This window comes from Giraffa tippelskirchi, chromosome 1, assembly GCF_054371585.1.
Source record: "Giraffa tippelskirchi isolate mGirTip1 chromosome 1, T2T-mGirTip1v1.2.pri, whole genome shotgun sequence".
In the NCBI taxonomy this organism is placed as follows: Eukaryota; Metazoa; Chordata; class Mammalia; order Artiodactyla; family Giraffidae; genus Giraffa; species Giraffa tippelskirchi.
The window spans coordinates 74,109,531-74,130,375 of record NC_137275.1 but is presented as its reverse complement, the minus strand read 5'-3'; the positions used below and the strand labels follow the sequence as shown (position 1 = coordinate 74,130,375).

General features: G+C 37.2%; 1 protein-coding gene and 1 long non-coding RNA gene across 2 annotated transcripts in view; one reads left to right on the top strand and one right to left on the bottom strand.

Moving 5' to 3' along the window:
- Positions 1-1,636: 1,636 nt before the first annotated feature.
- SPP1 (secreted phosphoprotein 1) lies at positions 1,637-8,764 on the bottom strand. Its single transcript, XM_081593700.1, has 7 exons — positions 8,658-8,764; positions 7,497-7,564; positions 7,336-7,374; positions 4,767-4,847; positions 4,176-4,217; positions 3,080-3,385; positions 1,637-2,387 (listed from the first exon to the last, which is right to left on the bottom strand). The coding sequence occupies exons 2-7, from the start codon at positions 7,548-7,550 to the stop codon at positions 2,064-2,066; spliced, it is 846 nt and encodes a 281-aa protein (XP_081449826.1). The 5' UTR covers positions 7,551-7,564; positions 8,658-8,764; the 3' UTR covers positions 1,637-2,063.
- A 3,262-nt stretch (positions 8,765-12,026) lies between these two features.
- The window catches only part of LOC145546576 (uncharacterized), a 266,864-nt gene continuing 258,045 nt past the window's right edge, over positions 12,027-20,845 (top strand). Inside the window, exon 1 of the long non-coding RNA XR_014083043.1 lies at positions 12,027-12,116. This is a non-coding gene — a long non-coding RNA (uncharacterized LOC145546576). The remainder of the gene's footprint in view (positions 12,117-20,845) is intronic.

Here is a 20,845-nt window from a genome sequence, read left to right as displayed (position 1 = left end):
AATCATTACCAGGTTTATGTCAAAGTAATACTTGTTTTATAAGGTCCATTTGAGAGTTTTCCTTTTCTGCTACAATTTAAATGGTATTGAGATTATCTAGTCTTTGAAGTTTTGATAAAATTCTACTGTAAAATCATTTGGGCCTAGTTTTTATAGATAGTTCTTTGATAACTTTTTCTTTTTCCACTATAGAAAATTTCCATTTGTGTTTTCTATGATCAGCAAAGTCAATTTTGGTAAATTGTATTTTCCTAGGAAATAATCCAATTCACCTAGATTTTCTGTTTGACTTGTGCAAAGTGAGTCACTTGATTTTTAAAATTTTGTCATGTCTTTGGTTATCTCCTTGTTTTTATTTCTTATTTGTGTTTTCTCCCTTTCTTCCTTTATTGGGTCAGCTAGTGGTTTATCTGTTGTGCTGATTTGTTTTTTTTAACAAAGAATCAGCATTTTGATTGATTAGTTTCTATTGCTTTTCTGTTCTCTACCTCATTACTTTTACTTTTAACTTTATTATTTCCTTCCTTATGTTTTCTTTTCTTTTGTTGTTCTTTTCTAGTTTTTAAGATGGGAACTCAATATATTTATATATTGATTCTCATTCTTTTATTTTGTTGATGCTGCCAAGAATTTAAGGCTATGGATTTTCTGTGATCACTGGTTTAACTGTACTCTATTGAGTTTACATTTCATTACAATACTTTTTAAGAAATTATGCAATTTAAAATTTTCCACTTTATCCCAAGAGTTGTTTAATAAAGAATTTAAAAATTTCCAATGGGATTTCTAGTTTTAGGAAGAGCAGAGGAGCAAAGCATGAAATAAAGGCACGTGCTCCACTTCAGGTTTCCAGAACTTTTAGTTTTGAATGAAGTTGAAAATTTTGAGTATTAGCTGAAACTGCATTTAGGTTTTTTCCAAAATCAAAATAGCTATGGGAACTACCAAGTTGTCATTCAAGGGCAAGAAAGCAATAAACTTATTGAGAGAATTAACGGAGAATGATAAGAAACAGTAAAATTGATTTGTTGTTGCATCTAGGCATTCATTAACTTTTCTTTTTTGAAAAAAGATTTATTTATTTATTTTTGGCTGCTGGGTCTTTGTTGTTGCACGCAGGCTATCTCTAGTTGTGGGGAGCGGGGGCTATTCTTGGTTGCAGTGGAGGAGCTTCTTGTTGTGGTGGCTTCTCTTGTTGTGGAGCATAGGCTCTAAGCACGTGGGCTCAGTAGTTGTGGTGCTCCGGCTGCATGTGGGATCTTCCTGGATCAGGAATTGAACCCATGTCCCCTGCATTGGCAGGAGGATTCTTAACCACTAAGCCACTAGGGAAGCCCTTATTAACTTTTGTATCAGCTTTGTGAAAATTAGAAAAAGGTTGCTTTCATTGAGTGGGAGTGACCCACGGACGCCTGCATGGTTGGAGAGTTCCTGATTGAATATCAACCCCTGCTTGACTCTTCTTTCCTCGACGGGAACTATAGCTCAGTCAGAGGCTGTATAATTGACCCAGCAAGTCTTAGATTGCTCTGTATTATGTCCAGCATGTTAATGTAATTAAAATGATTACATTTATAATTGCTAGGCAACTGTAGGAAACCAAATAAGAAACACAACTGATACCATCAGACTCTCATTACATTCAAGATAAAAGATTTATTCACACCAGCAAAAATAATCACAACAAAATATATACTAATTTAAAAAACAAAAGATCATAGTGACATGAAATTTTATATTCTTTCTTAAAAGTGTGTAACAGTATTTTGTTTGCTTCTACATAAATTTCTATTCATAAAAGGGTAGCAAACATTAAAATGCTGTGATGGTTTGCATTTTTTAGGTGGAAAGAACATAGACTAAATCCTGAAGCTTTTAGTTTATAAGGGTGTTACCATGAAGCCACACACTAATGATCAAAAACATGATCTGTTTCCAGATCTACACACATATACATTCACCAACTAAGCTGAGAAATACGCATTTCATATTGTCTCCCACCCTGCTTTAATGTATCCTTTTCTTTTTACTAAAAGCAAAGTAAGAAATTGTATTTTCTCCTTTCAATTGACCTCAGAAGAGGCACTATCTAATTCATGAGAAATGTGAATTTTCAGGTGTTTGTCTTCTTCCTCACTCTTATGATCTAGGCCTAGCTTGTCTTCAAGGCTATGGAATTCTTGGCTGAGTTTGGAATTTTCCTGACTCTCAATCACATCGGAATGCTTGCTGCTCTCATCCTTGGCCTTCGGCTTGAGTTCTTTGGAAAGCTCGCTACTGTTGGTTTCCTTGCTGTGGTCCTTCAGCTCACCCGTCTTCTTGGGTGCGTCATGCATCTCCTCGCTCTCCATGTGTGATGTGAAGTCCTCCTCTGTGACATCCGGACTCTGAATCACAGCACAAACAGGAGAAGAATTCAGTGAACAGCTAGAGAAGGAAGCACTGTAATTCTCTAATGCCTTCTAACTTCCACACCAAAGTATTCTATAAAAATGTCTAAATTTGGCTGAAGCAAAAAAAGAAAAGAAAAGAAAATACTAGCATGTTACTTTTTAAAAAACCAAGTCCTCTCATTATGTCATCTCCTTTAGTTTAATAAGTACATGAATTATGTATGTGAGGAAATCTATGAGGTAGGTCTCATTATCTGTTTTACATAAAGGGAAAATGAATCAAAAGTTAAAAGTAAAATCAATAGTAAGTGGCAAGGCTATGTGCCATATCCAGATCCTTTGATATAAAGTCAGTGTGATTTGCAACTCTCCAGTTCTTATGTGTTTAACTTCAAGATATGACCACTATATAATTACTCTTTTCCAAAGTCTTTTTTAATTTTAAAAAGTGAATACAATAAGTGCTTTATAAGCAGGATTTGGAAAAATTGCATTGTGATTGAGAGATAAAATTAAGGAGAAATTATGTGAACTTGAATGCAAAAACCAAGTGGGAAAAAGTTTTGTATTCAATGATCATAAAGTGATAATACTTGCTGAATGAATACATAAGTGAGCACGCAGACTCTAGTTTCCTAGAACTGGGCTCTAATCATAACCATCTGATGTGTCTATTCAAGATTTACCTGATCGCTAGATCGGCGGAACTTCTTAGATTTTGACTTCAGTCCATAGGCCACACTATCACCTCGGCCATCATTTGTGTTTTCTGTAGGGAAAGGTGGAGTGAAAACTGCGATTGTTGGAATGTCAGTGGGAAAATCAGCTTCATCAGATTCATCAGAATGGTGAGACTCGTTGGAATGGTCAGAGTCATCGGTGTGATCCGCATCGTCGGAGTCATTAGAGTTGAAGTCCTGGCTGTTTTCATCGTCATCATCATCCAGGTCGTCGGTTTGCTCAGGGCTTTCATTGGACTTACTTGGGAGGGTCTAGAAATCAAGATGGCCAGAAAAATGGGTGTCAGGGTTTTTATCGTCCTTTAGTCTTTATAGTGCATTAGTCTTTTACTATCTTTATTTAGTTTTAGAATCTTTGTATTCACAACAAAGCACTTAATGGTTTTTAAATGCTAAAGTGAGCTTATTCCAATTTCCCCTTTAACACAAGGGTAAATGGAATCCTATTCTAAGGCATTTTTCTTGCTTTCTCATAAAAACTATTTTCATAGATATTTTCAAGCCAAACGTATGAGTTATAATATTTGTATCAATGACAATGTTTTCCTTGTTCATATTAAACACTAATTTACCAAATTCAATGATGCAATAAATACAGATACATAATTGTGAGATTACCTTTTCTAATTGAAATGAGAATTTTCAGGGGATCAGAGAATCCATGTATTAATGCACACCCCTAAAACTAAAATCACCTCCCTATTAGCATGGACAATCAAAAGGTGACTCGGTTATCCATGTGTAGAAACTACAGCTCAGTTAACCAGTTAATGTCTATTACACTTCTGATTTGCAAATATCCTGAGTCATTTATCTAACTTCTCTTATAGATTCTTAGCATCTTCAAATAGAATCTTAAGGAAAGCAAATTTAACTTAGCCCTTTGCTCAGCAAATATATTAATAGACCCAATAAAAAGAGTTCCTGGAGGATTTGCTAATGGAGTTTTGCCAGAATTTGAACCTGGGCAATGTCATTAGGGGAAAGAGTGCCTTCCTGAGTCTAAGACACAACAGACATCAGAATCAAGGTGAAAACTCACATTTTGTTTGTTGTCATCAGTTTCCTCAGAGGACACAGTATTCTTAAGAAGAAAAGACACAAATCAGTGTACATCATACACACTTAAATTTTTATTCAAAAGTTAGCTCTTTCCATCCAAAGAAGGTCTTATTTTTCTAGCCTCATTGGTGGAAAGATTAAGCGGGAAGACAACCTGGCAGATCAATTGGTGTCCTAAGCTCACATTTATAAACAGGCAGGAAAGTGAAGTCGCTCAGTCGTGTCCGACTCTTTGCGACCCCGTGGACTGTAGCCTACCAGGCTCCTCAGTCCATGGAAATTTTCCAGGCAAGAGTACTGGAGTGGGGTGCCATTTCCTTCTCCAAGGGATCTTCCTGACCCACGGACTGAACCCAGGTCTCCCACGTTGCAGGCAGACGCTTTACCGTCTGAGCCACCAGGGAAGCCATTGCAGGCGGATTCTTTACTAACTGGGCTATCAGGGAAGCCCAACAGGCAGGAAAGATCCATTTAACCAGCCCAAATGCCCTGCTTGGTGGCTATTTTTTGTGGTGGTTGTTCTTTAATTGTGAGAATTTTAATATTTAGGGTTAATTAAAATGAAAAATACCTGTGGTGCTAGGAAAGTCTGCTTCTGAGATGGGTCAGGCTTTAGCCATGTGGCTACAGCATCTGGGTATTTGTTGTTAAGCTACAAAAGAGAGTTGCATATTTGTCATTATTATTATTTTTTTTAAAGAAACAAGGATCTCTAAGTGATAAGCTGAAATAACAACTATTCTTCCCCAATCTTGACAGATAAGCATAATATGCATTATTTAGTCAATTAGAACCTTAGCAATGTCTTTCATAAGTTATTCTTTCTGATAAATTCATTTAACAGACTTTTACATAGCACTTACTGTAAGCCAGGCACACTTTCAAAGTGACTTATAAATACTAATTCATTTAATTCTGAGATGAGTATCATCATCATTATTATTATTCCTTCAGCCTCTGTCCATGAAATTCTCCAGGCAAGAATATTGGAGTGGATAGCCATTCCTTTCTCCAGGGGATCTTCCTGACTGACCCAGGGATCAAGCCCGGGTCCGCTGCACTGCAGGCAGATTCTTTAGTATCTGAGCCACCAGATGGGAAGCCCACAATAAAGTTAAGTGATAGTAAGTAGCAGAGCCAGGGTTTAAATCCAGTGGCTCCTCACCCTGATGATACACTGCCTTCCTGTTATATGTCTGATAGCTGAAATTCCTCAGATGAAACACAACTAAAGCAGAGGTGCCCTTAATTAGCACTGGTCTTCCTTGTCTCCTTCCTCTATGGAAGAAGAAAAACTCTCTCAGGCTGTGCTGTCGTGAATGGTATCCTCTAGCCATGAAACACATGGCAATTTAAGTTAATAAAGAAAACTGTCTTCTCTGGCACTAGCTACATTGTGAGTGTCCAATAGTCACATGTGTTTACGGCTACCTTAGTGGACAGTGCAGAAATATAATATCAACACCACTGCATAAAAGTTCTCTTGTTGTAAGGTGCCAAAGACATGAATGGAATGATCTTTCACTCAGCCAAATTATTTATCTGGGAAATGGCAATAAGATGCTAGTGCAGAGGAGTGGAAATTGCTCTGAATAAGTGTCATCTGGTGGGCTGCATGGCCCAGGGCAATCACTTCACATCTCTGTCACTGAGAAGAGTTACCCTAGGGGTTCCAAGAATTCTTTCACAGCCAAGGAGGGGAAGAAAGGAAGGAAACTAGTCAGTAGCACTTTGGGTTTCCCCATGTCTGGCTATAACCAGAGCAGTTTCATATTGGACTTCTATGAAGGTTTTTGCTGAAAGAAGGGTTTTCTTTAACTAAAAAATGTGAAAACTACTGCTGTAGATGAGTTCAAAGGTTCCCTATTTTTTCTTTAAAATATATATTTATATAAATAGATACATAATATTTACACAAATACGTTATAATTGATATATAATTAATATATTTTTCTGAGATACATGTAATCAGGCTTTATCTGTATTTATAAGATAAATTTATAATTTTTAAAAAGCAATATGAAGAACATACAGATAAAAACAAACTGAAATTGCTCAGTAATCATATCACTCATAGATAGCCAGTGTTTTCATCTTCAGGGGTGTCTCTTTATAGACTTTCCATACTTCCTACTAGCTCTACATTTCTAGGATTCTAGAAGGTTCTGCTTTCCACTTATCTCTTAAGTAACATTTAACCACTTACACTGCCATAGCTTCATGAATTATATTTTATTCTATTAAAAAGGCACTAATTCTTGCCTCAAAGAGTGTGACCTCTATTTTCTCTGGAAATGTTAACTTTCTGGCTTATTATTGTGATTCAATACTTGTGTTCTTATATCAGTTGGAAAACAGAAACACTTACATATACCTATTTGCATATCCAAACACCCACTGCAGTACTTCTCCTAACATCTTCATTGAGCAATCTAACTGCAGTGACCTCAGACAGCTCTATATTGGCCTTTATTCTGTTTATCTGGAATTGAACCCTGTGTGCCTTTTTGTCCAAGCTCCTTGGGACAATACCCATTTGTTGTTTGGCTGGCACAGTTTCACCTATTGTGGAGGGGCAGGTACATCTATGGTGCTGGGTAGAATAATTATGAAGAGTTTGATTTGGTCTTATGTTTGGTTAGAAAAATCTGAAGTCATCTGATAAGCACAATAGATACAAACAGCATAAATATACTTTTTTCTTTTTTAAGATAATGGGTTTCTTAGCAAATATCTTCAGAGATACTGTGAATATTATTGTTATGCCAACTCTCCAATACGTGAAGTGAATTTTAAACTTAGCTTGCCATTAAGTAAAGTGAAAGATGGAATTTTTTACTTCTAGAACTAGGTTGACTCATGAAAACAAAAGTCACACAACTTCACAGAACTCACTTTATAGAAATGATCGACCTAAAGCATCATTTTATTGTATTAAGAAATCTAGTTTAGTTTTAAGAGACTGTATTAATTAAAAGCAATTCTATGCTTGATACTGCACTAGAACCATAGCAAGCACCCAATAAATACTTATTGGTTATTTTGTTTGACTGTGCAAATAAGTAAAATTGTCATATGTTTGTAGTACATCTTGCAGCAGTTGCATAAATAACTATATAATAAACCAAAAAGATGCTTACCTGCTTCTCCTCAGAGCTGCCAGAATTGGTCTGTTTAACCTTTGAAATAGAAAGGTGAAGAAAGATTACAGTGTGAATGTGTTCCTAGCAACATTGAAACACACAATTCATTTATTTTAAGGACTTAAAAAAAAAAAAAAACACGATTCAGTTGTACTCACTGGAAGGGCGGAGGCAATGCCCAAGAGGCAGAAGCAAATCACTGCAATTCTCATGGTAATGATTTTTTCTGCAAAATATTTTGTAAGAAATATTTTATCTTTTCTAAGGTCAAAACAGTGATACTTTTTTTAGGCTACCACATTACAAAAATCATCACAAATAAATATGTATTTTGTGTGGAAATACTCAACAAATTTCTTTTGAATATTATGATCTTTTGAGTTAATATTTGTACTGCCACCTCTATTTTCCATCTCTCACTATTAGGCAAGGGAGAGAGGAATTTTACAAGTCTATATTTATTCAACTTTAACATTTAGAGTTTCAGAGATTACACAATTACTACCTGATATCTCCAGCCACCTAAACCTAAATACAGATCAGCAATAATTGAATTAAAATAATAAAGCAAGAATGAGAATATTTATTTTTCAGAGAAGAAAAACACGGAGAAAATAAAAATAAGAAAGAGAAACTTGCTGTCTCCATTTTCCAGCATGCATTTCAAATGTGATTTTCAACTTAAATTATTTAAAAGGTATCACTTAGGTGAAATGAAGCTGTCTCTAAAGTTGGTAAGTCAAGGTATTCTAGAAGTTTGAAATGAAAACGAAAACACTGAAGTCAACAGCTTTTCTATTTGTAAGTCTAAACAGTATCATATAGATATTTTGGTGAAAGTTTAATAGCTAAATATAGAGGTGAAAATATTCAGAAAGGGTTTTTTTTTTCCTTGAAAAAGGGATAAATCAAATCATTAAAAATTAGCATTAATATCAGCTTATATGAATACTAAAAAGCATTTTCCTTTTAAATGTCCCCACAGTCATCTATCCATTTAAAATGATGTATATACAATCATTCCAAAGGGGCATAGAATTTTGCTTTTATTTCCTGACTTCAAAAAGTAGTTTCAGTTCTTTTGAGGACTACATGGAAATATGTTTAAGTTTTATATTCAACTGTCTTTCAAAATAACCGGCCACCTTTCCTGAGGGACATCTGCCCTGGATCTGGCATGCATATTCAAAAGACAAGAACAACTTAAGTCTGATTAACAGCATTTGCCATTATACTCTTTTCCTTACAAATTGACCTTCCCAATGAAATGAGGCAGTGCACAGAGAGGACATGAGTCATGTAGCAAACTGCAGGCTTACCTTGGTCTGCGGCGGCAGAGAAGAGTCCAGTCCCCTGTGATGCTGATGCAGTGCTCAGTGCTGCCCTCCTGGCCTGCTCTCCCTGCTGCTGACAACCAGGATCTCCCAGAATTTAAAGGCTGCTCCAGATGCTCTCCACCTACACAGGGGGCGGAGAGATGTGTCATGAGGCATTTTGCCATTACCCAGCCCACTTGCTCCCACACTTCCCCCTCTGGTTTTGTGGTCACAGAACAAACACATGCATACACACATGCACACATGCACGCAAACACCCACTACCCGGCAGTTAAAACACTACTTATGTACAATATCATTAACTATCTTTTTCTTTCATAGCACTGACTCTCAGCATCCTTGAAGGGCATCTAGAAGGGCCATGAAAACATAGGGGGAGGGGAAAGAGTTTATTTCTGAGTTAGAAGAAAATATTATCTAAATCAGTCCTAGATAAAATTAAATAGAATGGATTTTTATTTCTTTTGTTTCTTAAATAAGTATAATTCCGTTGCATATATCACATAAATAACAGATTAATGTGATATATGCAACGGAATTATACTTATTTAAGAGGTACCAGGCTATTGTTCAGATACATACAAAGAGTTCAGATACCCTTCCTCTATTTTTACTTAAGCTTCATTTTCAGTTTCAAGTGTGCAGCAGCTTGTCATTTAGACAAACGGCATTAGAAACATGAAAATCCCCAGTCACGTTCATTAAATTGGATTCACAATGACTTTCAAGGACATGGATTTTTGTTGCACGGTTTGAATTATTTCAAGCTGATGTATCTGATAACTGCTATATAAAATAAAAGAATGGTAATTTATTCTCAGTGTAGCAGAAGTAAAGCAGTTTATGACCGAGAGCAGGGTTACTGCTTGAAAGTGCTGTTTCATGAGCCACCATGTGGCTTTGAATTCTACTCTGCACAAATTAGCTGGGTGACCTTGGGCAAATCATTTAGCCTATCTATACTTGTTTATTCATCTGTCAAATGCAGAGTTCGTGGGGTTTTTGAGAGATTTAAGAGAATTAGAATGTGTAAAACTAAAAATACCTCCCACATATTTGCAAATACCCTACATATTTTAACCACTGTATGCATGTTAACAATTATTAAGATTTTTAAGAGAAGGTTGTCATGATTTGTATTAACTCTAAATGCAGTGGTTTATTGGAATGAGATTGGATGTAAGATTTTTAAACTGTACGTCAACAGGATAATTTGCATGCCTCTGAAGGACTGGCTTAGATTTCTTTTTTTTTTTTTATAAATTTATTTATTTTAGTTGGGGGCTAATTACTTTACAATATTGTAATAGTTTATGCCATACATTGACATGAATCAGCCATGGGTTTACATGTGTTCCCCTTCCTGGACCCCCCACACACCTCCCTCCCCATCCCATCCCTCTGGGTCATCCCATTGCCCCGGCCCTGAGCCCTTGTCTCATGCATCGAACATGGAATGGTGTTCTGTTTCACATATGATAATATACATGTTTCAATGCTATTCTCCCAGAACGTCCCACCCTCACCTTCTCCCTCAGAGTCCATAAAATTGTTCTATGCATCTGTGTCTCTTATTCTGTCTCGCATATAGGGTTATCGTTACCATCTTTCAAATTCCATATATATGCATTAGTATACTGTATTGTTGTTTTTCTTTCTGGCTTACTTCACTCTGTATAATGGGCTCCAGTTTCATCCATCTCAGTAGAACCGATTCAAATGTATTTTTTTTTAATGGCTGAGTAATATTCCATTGTGTATATGTACCACAGCTTCCTTATCCATTCGTCTGCTGATGGACATCTAGGTTGCTTCCATGTCCTGGCTATTGTAAACAGTGCTGCGATGAACATTGGGGTACACGCGTCTCTTTCATTTCTGGTTTCCTCGGTGTATATGCCCAGCAGTGGGATTGCTGGGTCATATGGCAGTTCTATTCCCAGTTTTTTAAGGAATCTCCACACTGTTCTCCATAGTGGCTGCACTAGTTTGCATTCCCACCAACAGTGTAAGAGGGTTCCCTTTTCTCCACACCCTCTCCAGCATTTATTGCTTGTAGACTTTTGGATAGCTGGCTTAGATTTCTTAATCATCATTTTCTAATTTTTCTCTCAGGATATATAAAATTTGTTACTGAATAAGAAAATAAAAATTCTATGTTAAAAAAAACTTTACTGGGCACTTAAAAGGTGTGTGAAAGAAAATTACGGATGAAGGTTGAATGTTGGAACAGCAATTAGGGGTAGCAGAGCTCTGAGTTCATTTTAAACATTTAATATTGTTTCAAGATTACTTAACCTCTTCATCTACCTTTCTCAGCTGTGAAATGGAGATTGCACTATTCATTTATCTCACACTTCCATTGTAAGAATCATGTAAAAAGTGAGAGTAAAGATAAATGGCCCTATTTATTATAATGGCCTATTTATTATAAATGGCCCTATGTAAGATGTCAGCTCCTATTTACCAAAATTGCTTTTTAAAAAACTTTTATTTGGCAGCACCAGGTCCTAGGTGCATGTGCGATCTCTTAGCTATGGCATGTGGGATCTAGTTCTCTGATCAGGGATCAAACCCCGGCCCCCTGCATTGGGAGTGTGGAGTCTTAGATGCAGGGTCACCAGAGAAGTCCCCCCAGTTTTGCTTTAAATATAAATATTACAAAAACTATTACAATATTGTAAAGTAATTAGCCCCCAACTAAAATAAATAAATTTATTTTAAAAAGTGAATTAAAATTGAATATATATATTAAAAAATAATAATAAATATAAATATTAATTAAATAATTTTTTGATTATTTAATCAAACATAATTTTTAAAAAATCAAAATTTAATTGATTAAATCCATAGGTTTGTAGATATTTGGTGGCAGGCTGAGGGTGGGGAGCGGGCGGAATATGTCTCTTTTAAATTGGATGCATTTCAAATAAATTGATGTTTTTGATTTGCGGGTTCTAAGCACACATTTTAACAACTCAAATGGCAGCTATCTCTATAAAATATAAAACACATAGGTTATAAAGTTGCAAAAACAGATTTCTTATTTCTGCTCTTAAAAACTGTTGTTTCCCTTTAAACACATTACCCCCGTAACTGTCATATTGTCAATGTAGTGGAGGGAAGCTCACACATTCTAAAAAAAACCCCAAGATTTCCACAGGATTCACTATGGTTTACTCTGTGCCCACGGGAATGATTTAATAGGAAGTTAGAAAGTTATAGGAATAGATCCTGCTGGAACCCAGCCATTTTGAGATGAACCATATGACCTATACGGCTCTTCCGGTCATAGCTCCAAATTACCACACGGTGGCAGCGTTTCTGAGAAGGACTTCACAGTCCGGCTGCGTCAGTGATTTCCGGTAGGATGGAACGTTCATGCATTTAATGACTGAGCCATAAAACAACCCTGAGGCTGTCCATTTCTTGGAATGTCAGGTGAGGATATATTTCCCAACAATGACCCGCTACACATTAACAGGGGACACAGAGGCCAAGAGAAGAAAAACATTCTTTTCTGCTGTGTTGTCTTCGGCAACACCAGGTGTAAGCTGTGGACTCCTTCCCTGTTTTCCACACTCGCTCAAGAGGTTACTGATTGCAAGGCTCACTCAGAGTAAAGGCTTGTGAATTCATGGTTAAAGGACACGTCTGGCATGTTCAGAGATGAGAGGATAAAATGGTTTGTGGTAGAGACGGTTCTGTAAAGTATGAGGTGTATAGTGAGTCGTTGTAATTGTTTTGAATAGTTTTACTTATTTATTTTTGGCCGAGGTGCGCCTTTGCTGCTGCCGGGCTTTTCTCTAGTTTTCTCTGGGCTTCACATTGCAGAGGCGTCTCTTGTTGCGGGGCACAGGCTCTAGAGTTCTCAGGCTTCAGCAGTTGCAATTCCCCCGGCTCTAGAGCACAGGCTCAATAGTTCTGGCGCACAGGATTAGTTGCACCTGCGTCTCTTAGATTGGCAGGCGGGTTCTTGACCACTAAGACACTGAGGAATCCCCATTCTGAGTTTTGAAGAGACTCCTGCTTCCAGCTTTTCATAATCAAACGCCGCTGACACGTATTTTTTTTCTGAGTAAGATTTTCCAGCTGTCAGAATTAGCATGTTGAATGACTTGAATCAGAGAGGCTTGATCTGTAGCATTTCCACACTATTTCCATTCTTGAATTAGTTTAATCCTTGGTTGTTAGAATCAAAAGGTCAACATGATCAAATTCTTGTAAATCTTGCATCCAGAAAGGGAATAAGTTCAGTGTTAAACCGAAATGAAGAGTGAGTTGTGATCATAAAATATAAACACTGTAAGAGGATGTATGGAGGCATAAAGAACATTATGTTTTTTTCCCACAAATTACATGAAACTTTTCATATAATAAAATTTGTGTCCAACTGTTTTGGTGGAGTTTATTATATTTACTTCTAGTTTATTTGGATATTTGTAATTATATTTTACTAAGTATAATCAACAATTTTGACTTTTTCAGCTCCGTAAATATTTTTTCCCTTGAGTAAAGGTTCAGATAAAAAGCTGATCTTGTGCCATTGCTATCTGTCATTGAGAAGCTGGGAATTATATTTAATTGGAAGCCTACTATTCAATCATTTACTCATATGTAGTCTAGGGAAGAAGGGAATTATTTATTAGAGGGAGGGAAACAGGGTTGATGATAAGAGTTTTTTTTTTAATTTATTTTTAATTGAAGGATAATTGCTTTATGATATTTTGTTGGCTTCTGCCATACAACATGAATGAGCCATAAGTGTACATATATCCCCTCCCTCTTGAACCTTTCCCCCTCCCCCATCCTACCCCTCTAGGTTGTCACAGAGCACGGAGCAGAACTCCCTGTGTTACACAGCAACTTTCCATTAACTATCTACTTTACATATGGTCAGAGAAGGCAATGGCACCCCACTCCAGTATTCTTGCCTGGAAAATCCCATGGATGAAGGAGCCTGGTAGGCTGCAGTCCATGGGGTTGCGAAGAGCCAGACACGACTGAGCGACTTCACTTTCACGCATTGGAGAAGGAAATGGCAACCCACTCCAGTGTTCTTGCCTGGAGAATCCCAGGGACGGAGAAGCCTGGTGGGCTGCCATCTATGGAGTCGCACAGAGTCGGACACGACTCAGCAGCAGCAGCAGCAGTTACATATGGTAATGTATATGTTTCAGTGCTGCCCTCTCAATTTGTCCCACTCTCTTCTTCCCCCATTGTGTCCACAAGTCTGTTCTCTATGTCTGGATCTTTCCTATTCTGCAAATAGGTTCATCAGTACTATTTTTCTAGATTCCATATGTATACATTAATACATGATATTTGTTTTTCTCTTTTTTGACTTACTTTGCTCTGTATAACAGGCAATAGGTTCATCCACCTCACTACAACAGACTCAAAAGGGAACTCTCTGGCATTGTTGGTGGGAATGTAAATTGATACAGCCACTATGGAGAACAGTATGGATAATACTTTAAAAACTAGGAATAAAGCTACCATATGACCCAGCAGTCCCATTACTGGACATACACACTGAGAAAACTATAATTGAAAAAGACACATGTACTCCAATGTTCATTGCAGCACTGTATACAACAGCCAAGACATGGAAGCAACCTAGATGTCCATCAACAGATGAATGGATAAAGAAGTTGTGGTACATACATACAATGGGATATTACTCAGCCATAAAAAGGAACTCGTTTGAAGTTTTTTTAAAAGTTCAGACATGAAATTAGAATATTTCAGAAATACAAAAAAAAAAAATCCCCCAAACTTTGTATCCTATTCCTCAATAAATTAGGCAACAAAATTCAGCTCCTTAAAAAATAGTCTTACTATAGGTAAACATTAGTGTCACGTAAAAGAAAAAAGTTTCATTTTAGACCCATAGAATTGTTATAGAGTAAATAAATATTCAATAAATTGTTAATGAGTAAGCACTCAACTCTCCATCCATGGCAACTAATTCTGAGCATATAGTGCTTGTTTGGAGAAGGCAATGGCAACCCACTCCAGTACTCTTGCCTGGAAAATCCCATGGACGGAGGAGCCTGGTAGGCTGCCGTCCATGGGGTCGCTAAGAGTCGGACACGACGGAGCGACTTCACTTTCACTTTTCACTTTCATGCAATGGAGAAGGAAATGGCAACCCACTCCAGTATTCTTGCCTGGAGAATCCCAGGGACGGGGGAGCCTGGTGGGCTGCCATCTGTGGGGTTGCACAGAGTCGGACACGACTGAAGCGACTTAGCAGCAGCAGCAGCAGCAGTTCTTGTTTATCAATACAATTTGTGGGTGCTATGCTTGAGTCCATATGGGTCTTATTCATGTTTGCATCTGCATTTTCCTGTTAGGACTCAGTAAATGGGCAACAGTGAATGAAGGAACACTACTTTAATAATGCTTACACCTATGCAGGCTGCAACTAACACTTGCATTTACTATCAGCTCCAGGGAGCTGCACAACTGCTGGGTCCTCAGAACAACTTATATATACATTTAAAAATGGTATTGCAGACTTTGAAGAGCCAGCCTCCTCTTTCATTCTCTAAGAGGTTCTGGCCAAGCTCTTTAACTTGTCTGGGTCTCAGGTTTCTTGATAAAGTTAATTGAGATGATTTTTAATGTCAGTTTCAGCTCTAAAAGTTTGCAATTTTGTTTTTTTATAGACCCATGAGTAATAAAATATTGCCAAAACAATAGAAAAAACAAACAGGTTTTAAAAATAGAGATGATGTCAAGATTGTAAGAGAAGTTCAGGTTAAAAACCAGAAAAAGAAGATTTTTTTAAAATTTATTTTTAATTGGAGTATAATTACTTTACAATTCTGTGTGTTGGTTCCTGCCATATAACAATGTGAATCAGCCATTAGTATACATATATTGCTTCCCTCTTGAGCCTCCGTCCTACCCTGCCCCTCAACCCACCCCTCTAGGTCGTCACAGAGCACTGGGCTGAGCTCCCTGTGTTATACAGCAAACCTCTCACTGCTGCTGCTGCTGCTAAGTTGCTTCAGTCGTGTCCGACTCTATGTGACCCCATAGATAGCAGCCCACCAGGCTCCCCCGTCCCTGGGATTCTCCAGGCAAGAACACTGGAGTGGGTTGCCATTTCCTATTTGTTTTACCCACTGTAGTGTGTATATATCAATGCTACTCTCTCAATTCATTGCACTCTTTCCTTCCTCTGCTGTGTCCACAAGTCTGTTCTCTATGTCTACATCTCTATTCCTGCCCTGCAAATAGGTCCATCAGTAAAAAGGGAAGATTTAAACACAAAGAATCCCTAATGTGAAAACTTGAAGAGTCTTCAAGGTGTTTTTTAGTAAACTATCATGGTGTTTTTTGCTGTATTTTAAATCATGGATTAAAATTTATATATAATTTTATAATAATATTAATAAAAGTAAAACTTTTTTTTTTAAAGGGTAGAGAAATAACTCCTAACATATACCCTAATAAGTCAATCTTTGATGGTCTGAGAATTTTATATTTTTACCCCCCCCAAAATGAGTTTTCTAGAGGCATTTTTCGCAATATGGGTCATGTGAATTTCTTTCAGATTCTTTTACACCAAGAATAGGAGATCAAGGACAAAGTAACTGAAAAGGTTGTCTTGTTTCTTTCCTGGAAGATGCCCTCTGTGGTTTTAGGAGGCAATTTTGTTGCCAAACAGATCAGGAACATCAAGCTTCTGCATAATCTGGAGATGTTTTTAGATTTTCCTTTCCCACACTCATATCCTCTTGATTTTCAAGCATCTGTGGATGAGAATGGTTTAGAAACCTATTAATTTCACTTTGTACATGATGAAATTATTCAAGAATCAAAGTTTGTGACCTATTCCTCTCCTCTTTTCACCGATTTCATGCTTAGCAAATTTGTACTGCTTGTTTTTTCTGAGAAATACTTCCCTGTAATTTATCTTTTATATAGTAACAAAGAGTAACCTTAGAGTTTCTGCCTTTGTTCATTAAAAGGAGAGCTATTCAAAATAAGAATGGGAATTATATAGGTTTTCATGGAACACCTATAATGTACTAGATTTGAAAGTATATATTATGTCTAATATGCTTAACAATCTATGAATTCAGTATTATGACCTTAATTTTTCAGTTAATTATAATAGAAGACATCTGCTGTGCAGTCACTTCTGTATACATGATTATATTCACTCTTACAAAAACTTTGAATGTAATATGTTTAGGGTAAGTAAAGGCCCAGAGGAGGGAGTGGTTAGTTCTACCATTCCCGGTAGGAAGGCTTCCTAGAGGATTCTGGAATACAATATGGAGGAGGAATTGATGTTTAGCATCTTTTTATTTAAAAAAAAAAAACTATGGTTGATTTACAATGTTGTATTAATTTCTGTTGTACAGCAAATTGATTCAGTTATAAATACATTTATGCATTCTTTTTTAAAAATTCTTTTTCATCATGGTTTATTACAGAATATTGAATATTGTTCCCTGTGCTATACAGTAGGACCCTGTTTATCCATTCTATATATAATGGTTTTAATCTGCTAACCCAAACTCCTAATCACCCCTTCTTCCCTCCCCCTTGGCAACAACAAGCCTGTTCTCTGTGAGTCTGTTTCTGTTTCATAGGTGGGTTCATTTGTGTCATATTTTATATTCTACATATAAGTGATATCATATGGTATTTGTCTTTATCTTTCTAATTAGTGTGATAATCTCTAAGTCCATCCATGTTGCTTCAAATGGCATTATTCATCTTTTATGGCTGGGTAGTATTCCGTTGTATATATGTACCACATCTTTATCTACTCATCTACAGATGGACATTTAGGTTGTTTCCATGTTTTGGCTATTGTGAATAGTGTTGCTGTGAACATAGGTGTGTATGGATCTTTTTGAATTGTAGTTTTGAGAGACTACTAAGATGTGAATCAAAATTATAAGCATTCAACTTTGACCAATCTTTGTTGAAAAAAATAAAAAACAAATAAGCATACAGCAAAAGCTGTAAGTTACAATGATATTGATGAGAAATCCTTTAGAGGGTGAATAATATTTTTCTTAATAGGTTCAAATCTAATAAAAATGTAAAGCTTTATTTTTCCACATATGCTATGCAGCTAATGTCATGGTACAGTCATGAGCTGCACAGTGTGATAGAAGGTTAGTATGTCTCTCCTAATCTCATACTGTTGTGAATCAGCAATTCAGTGATTACTGATTGTGGGTTAATATCATTGCATGTGTGTGTGCTAAGTTGCTTCAGCTGTGTCTGATTCTTTTTGACCCTGTGGACTGTAGCCTGCCAGACTCTTCTATCCATGGGATTCTCCGGGGAAAGAATACTGGAGTGGGTTGCCATGCAACCCACTTCTCCAGGGGATCTTTCTGACCCAGGGATTGAACCTATGTCTCTTATGTCTCCTGTGTTGACAGGTGGGTTCTTTACCACCAGTGCCACCTGGGAGGCCCATACTTAATACATATGATGACCTTAAATATTAGTTGTTTTGATTAGCTAAATTTTGAGTGAATCACTTATATTTTGACAGGGACCAAAAATCTAGACAAAGGCATATTTCATAGTTAGCCTTATGTCTTACTACATTTAGTACTTTTATACTCAACATTCAAAAAACTGATATCATGGCATCCAGTCCCATCACTTCATGACAAACAGATGGGGAAACAATGGAAACAGTGACAGACTTTATTTTCTTGGGCTCCAAAATCTGCAGATGGTGACTGCAGCCATGAAATTAAAAGACACTTGCTTCTTGGAAGAAAAGCTATGACAAATCTAGACAGCATATTAAAAAGCAGAGACATTACTGACAAAGTCCATATTGTCAAAGTGATGGTTTTTCTAGTAGTCATGTATAGATGTGAGAGTTGGACCATAGAGAAAGCTGAGTGCTGAGGAATTGGTGGTCTAGAACTGTGGTGTTGGAGAAGACTCTTGAGAGTCCCTTGGACAGCAAGGAGATCAAACCACTCAATCCTAAAGGAAATCAGTCCTGAATATTCATTGGAAGGATTGATGCTGAAGCTGAAACTGCAATAATTTGGCCACCTGATGTGAAGAACTGACTAATTCTAAAAGGCCCTAATGCTGGGAAAGAGTGACAGCAGGAGGAGAAAGCGACGACAGAGGATGAGATGGTTGGATGGCATCACTGACTCAATGGACATGAGTTTGGGTGAACTCCAGGAGTTGGTGATGGACAGGGAAGCCTGGCGTGCTGCAGTCCATGGGGTCGCAAAGAGTTGGATATGACTGAGCAACTGAACTGGACTGATACCTGAGGAGAGCATGGCAACCCACTCCACTATTCTTGCCTGGAGAATCCTCATGAACAGAGGAACCTGGCAGGCTACAGTTGCAGAGTCCAACATGACTGAATGACTAAGCACTTATATACCTACCATAATAGTTGTGGTAAGTAACTGCTGGCTGTACACTGAAGATTCATAATATTCAAGTAGTTGCTGGGAAGCAGCTGCCCAGCTGAAACTATACTTCCCAGCCTTCCTTGCAGCTGGGTGTGGCTGAGTGACTAGCTGTTGCCAATGGAATGCGAAACAAAGTTGTATGTTTCACATTCAAGCTGAAGTGCCTCAAAACTAAGTATGTCTCCTCCATAGTCTTCTTCACGGTTTGGCTGAATGGAAAGAACTGTGAAGCATTTCTGGAGGGCAGAAATCCAAGGAGGAGATAGCTTGAACTGTCTGTTGACTAGGGACCCTGGTATTGGATACTGTATGAAGGAGAAACATGTTTCTGTTACCATATAGCCCTGTTACATGTTACAATAACAGGAGTAACAGATTAATTAATGCAACTCTGTACACATCATAATTCTCAATCCATAGTTTTTGAATGTTAGCATATGTGTGCCAGATCATTAGACACATGAGTTTGGATTTAAATTGTGGTACCATAACTCACATGTATATATTATACACATATATATGATTTCTATTTTATGATTTCTATTTATTTAAATTTCTGTTAATTTTTGATTCCCCATTTCTAAAACACTGAATTAGCCCTTGTGAAATTCTCATCTACTAAAATTGGAGTTAATTACTTTATACATTAAGTACATCAATTCTAAAAGGAGATGATGTGTAGTATCAGTAGGTATTTTAAGTGATTAGGTTAACAGTTTTCTCTTGATCGTCTATTTTTGTTTTTCCCACTTTTAACAGAAGAAGATTAGCCTTGGTACAGGTTTTAATGAATAGAGTCTGATGTTGGAAATCAGGGAACCTGAGGTCTTTATTGACTATACCGCAAGCTCTATTAAATATTCAGTTAGTTTGCCTGTGAAAAGAGAGAGGCTACAGTTATCTCCCAATAAATAATAAATTGATATTGGAACTTCTGACTATTCACACAGTATCATTTGCTTTTACTTCTTAATTAGATGACTAATTCGTGTTGTTTGGGTACCTTTTGCTTTTGGGCCTTGTGTTCATCAAGGGGTGGGTGGGCAAGTAGGGATGAAACTAAAATCAATTTACCTAGTTATATTTGAGGACTTGAAGTCATATCCTCTGAAGGTTTTGGATGACTTCTCTTCCCTGCTAGGAATGTATTTATAGATTAATTTTAGTTTTAGTTGCCTTTTACCAGATTGTGTAAGTGGTAAATTTGAGGAAACTTGAAGAGTTTTAAAACATTTTACCATGGTTCCCACTATAGAGATGACCATAATTAGAGGAAACGGTAGATTAAGTTAGAAACTGTCTATGGTTGGGAGCTGGAGTTTTGACACTTTCCTGTATATTTCACTGATATTCCCCAAACTCTAGTGGTCTTTTGGTCTGTGGATCATAGCTTGGCCAGGAGATGAGCCAGAGTCCTTAGTGAGGCAGTGAAAGAGGTAGCATATGGCATCTCAGCAGAGCTGGTACACCCACTCGTCTAGGTTGGGAGGAAGTGGAGGCTGGGGTCAGGAGAGCAGCCTTTTCCCGCTTTTAGACAGTGCCAGAATGTCTCAGGCTGGGGTTTCACTTTATTTTTGTTTATGTAGAGTTGGTTCAGACACAAGTAAAATTGTGGTGTCTTAACCTCTAGTAAGATTTAAGACTTATATCTTGCTTCATCAAGCTTGGTCACTTAAGGATCTAGTTTGTATTTTAGAGGTGATAGTATTCTGAATTTAGAAAGATGAAAGA

Excerpts from the sequence above, each read along its gene's own strand:
- SPP1 (XM_081593700.1), bottom strand. The coding sequence starts at position 7,550 with ATGAGAATTGCAGTGATTTGCTTCTGCCTCTTGGGCATTGCCTCCGCC. Across the intron at positions 7,375-7,496 it reads GCATTGCCTCCGCCCTTCCA|GTTAAACAGACCAATTCTGG; the intron begins GTGAGTACAACT and ends TCTATTTCAAAG. Across the intron at positions 3,386-4,175 it reads CTGATGACAACAAACAAAAT|ACCCTCCCAAGTAAGTCCAA; the intron begins GTGAGTTTTCAC and ends CTTGATTTCTAG.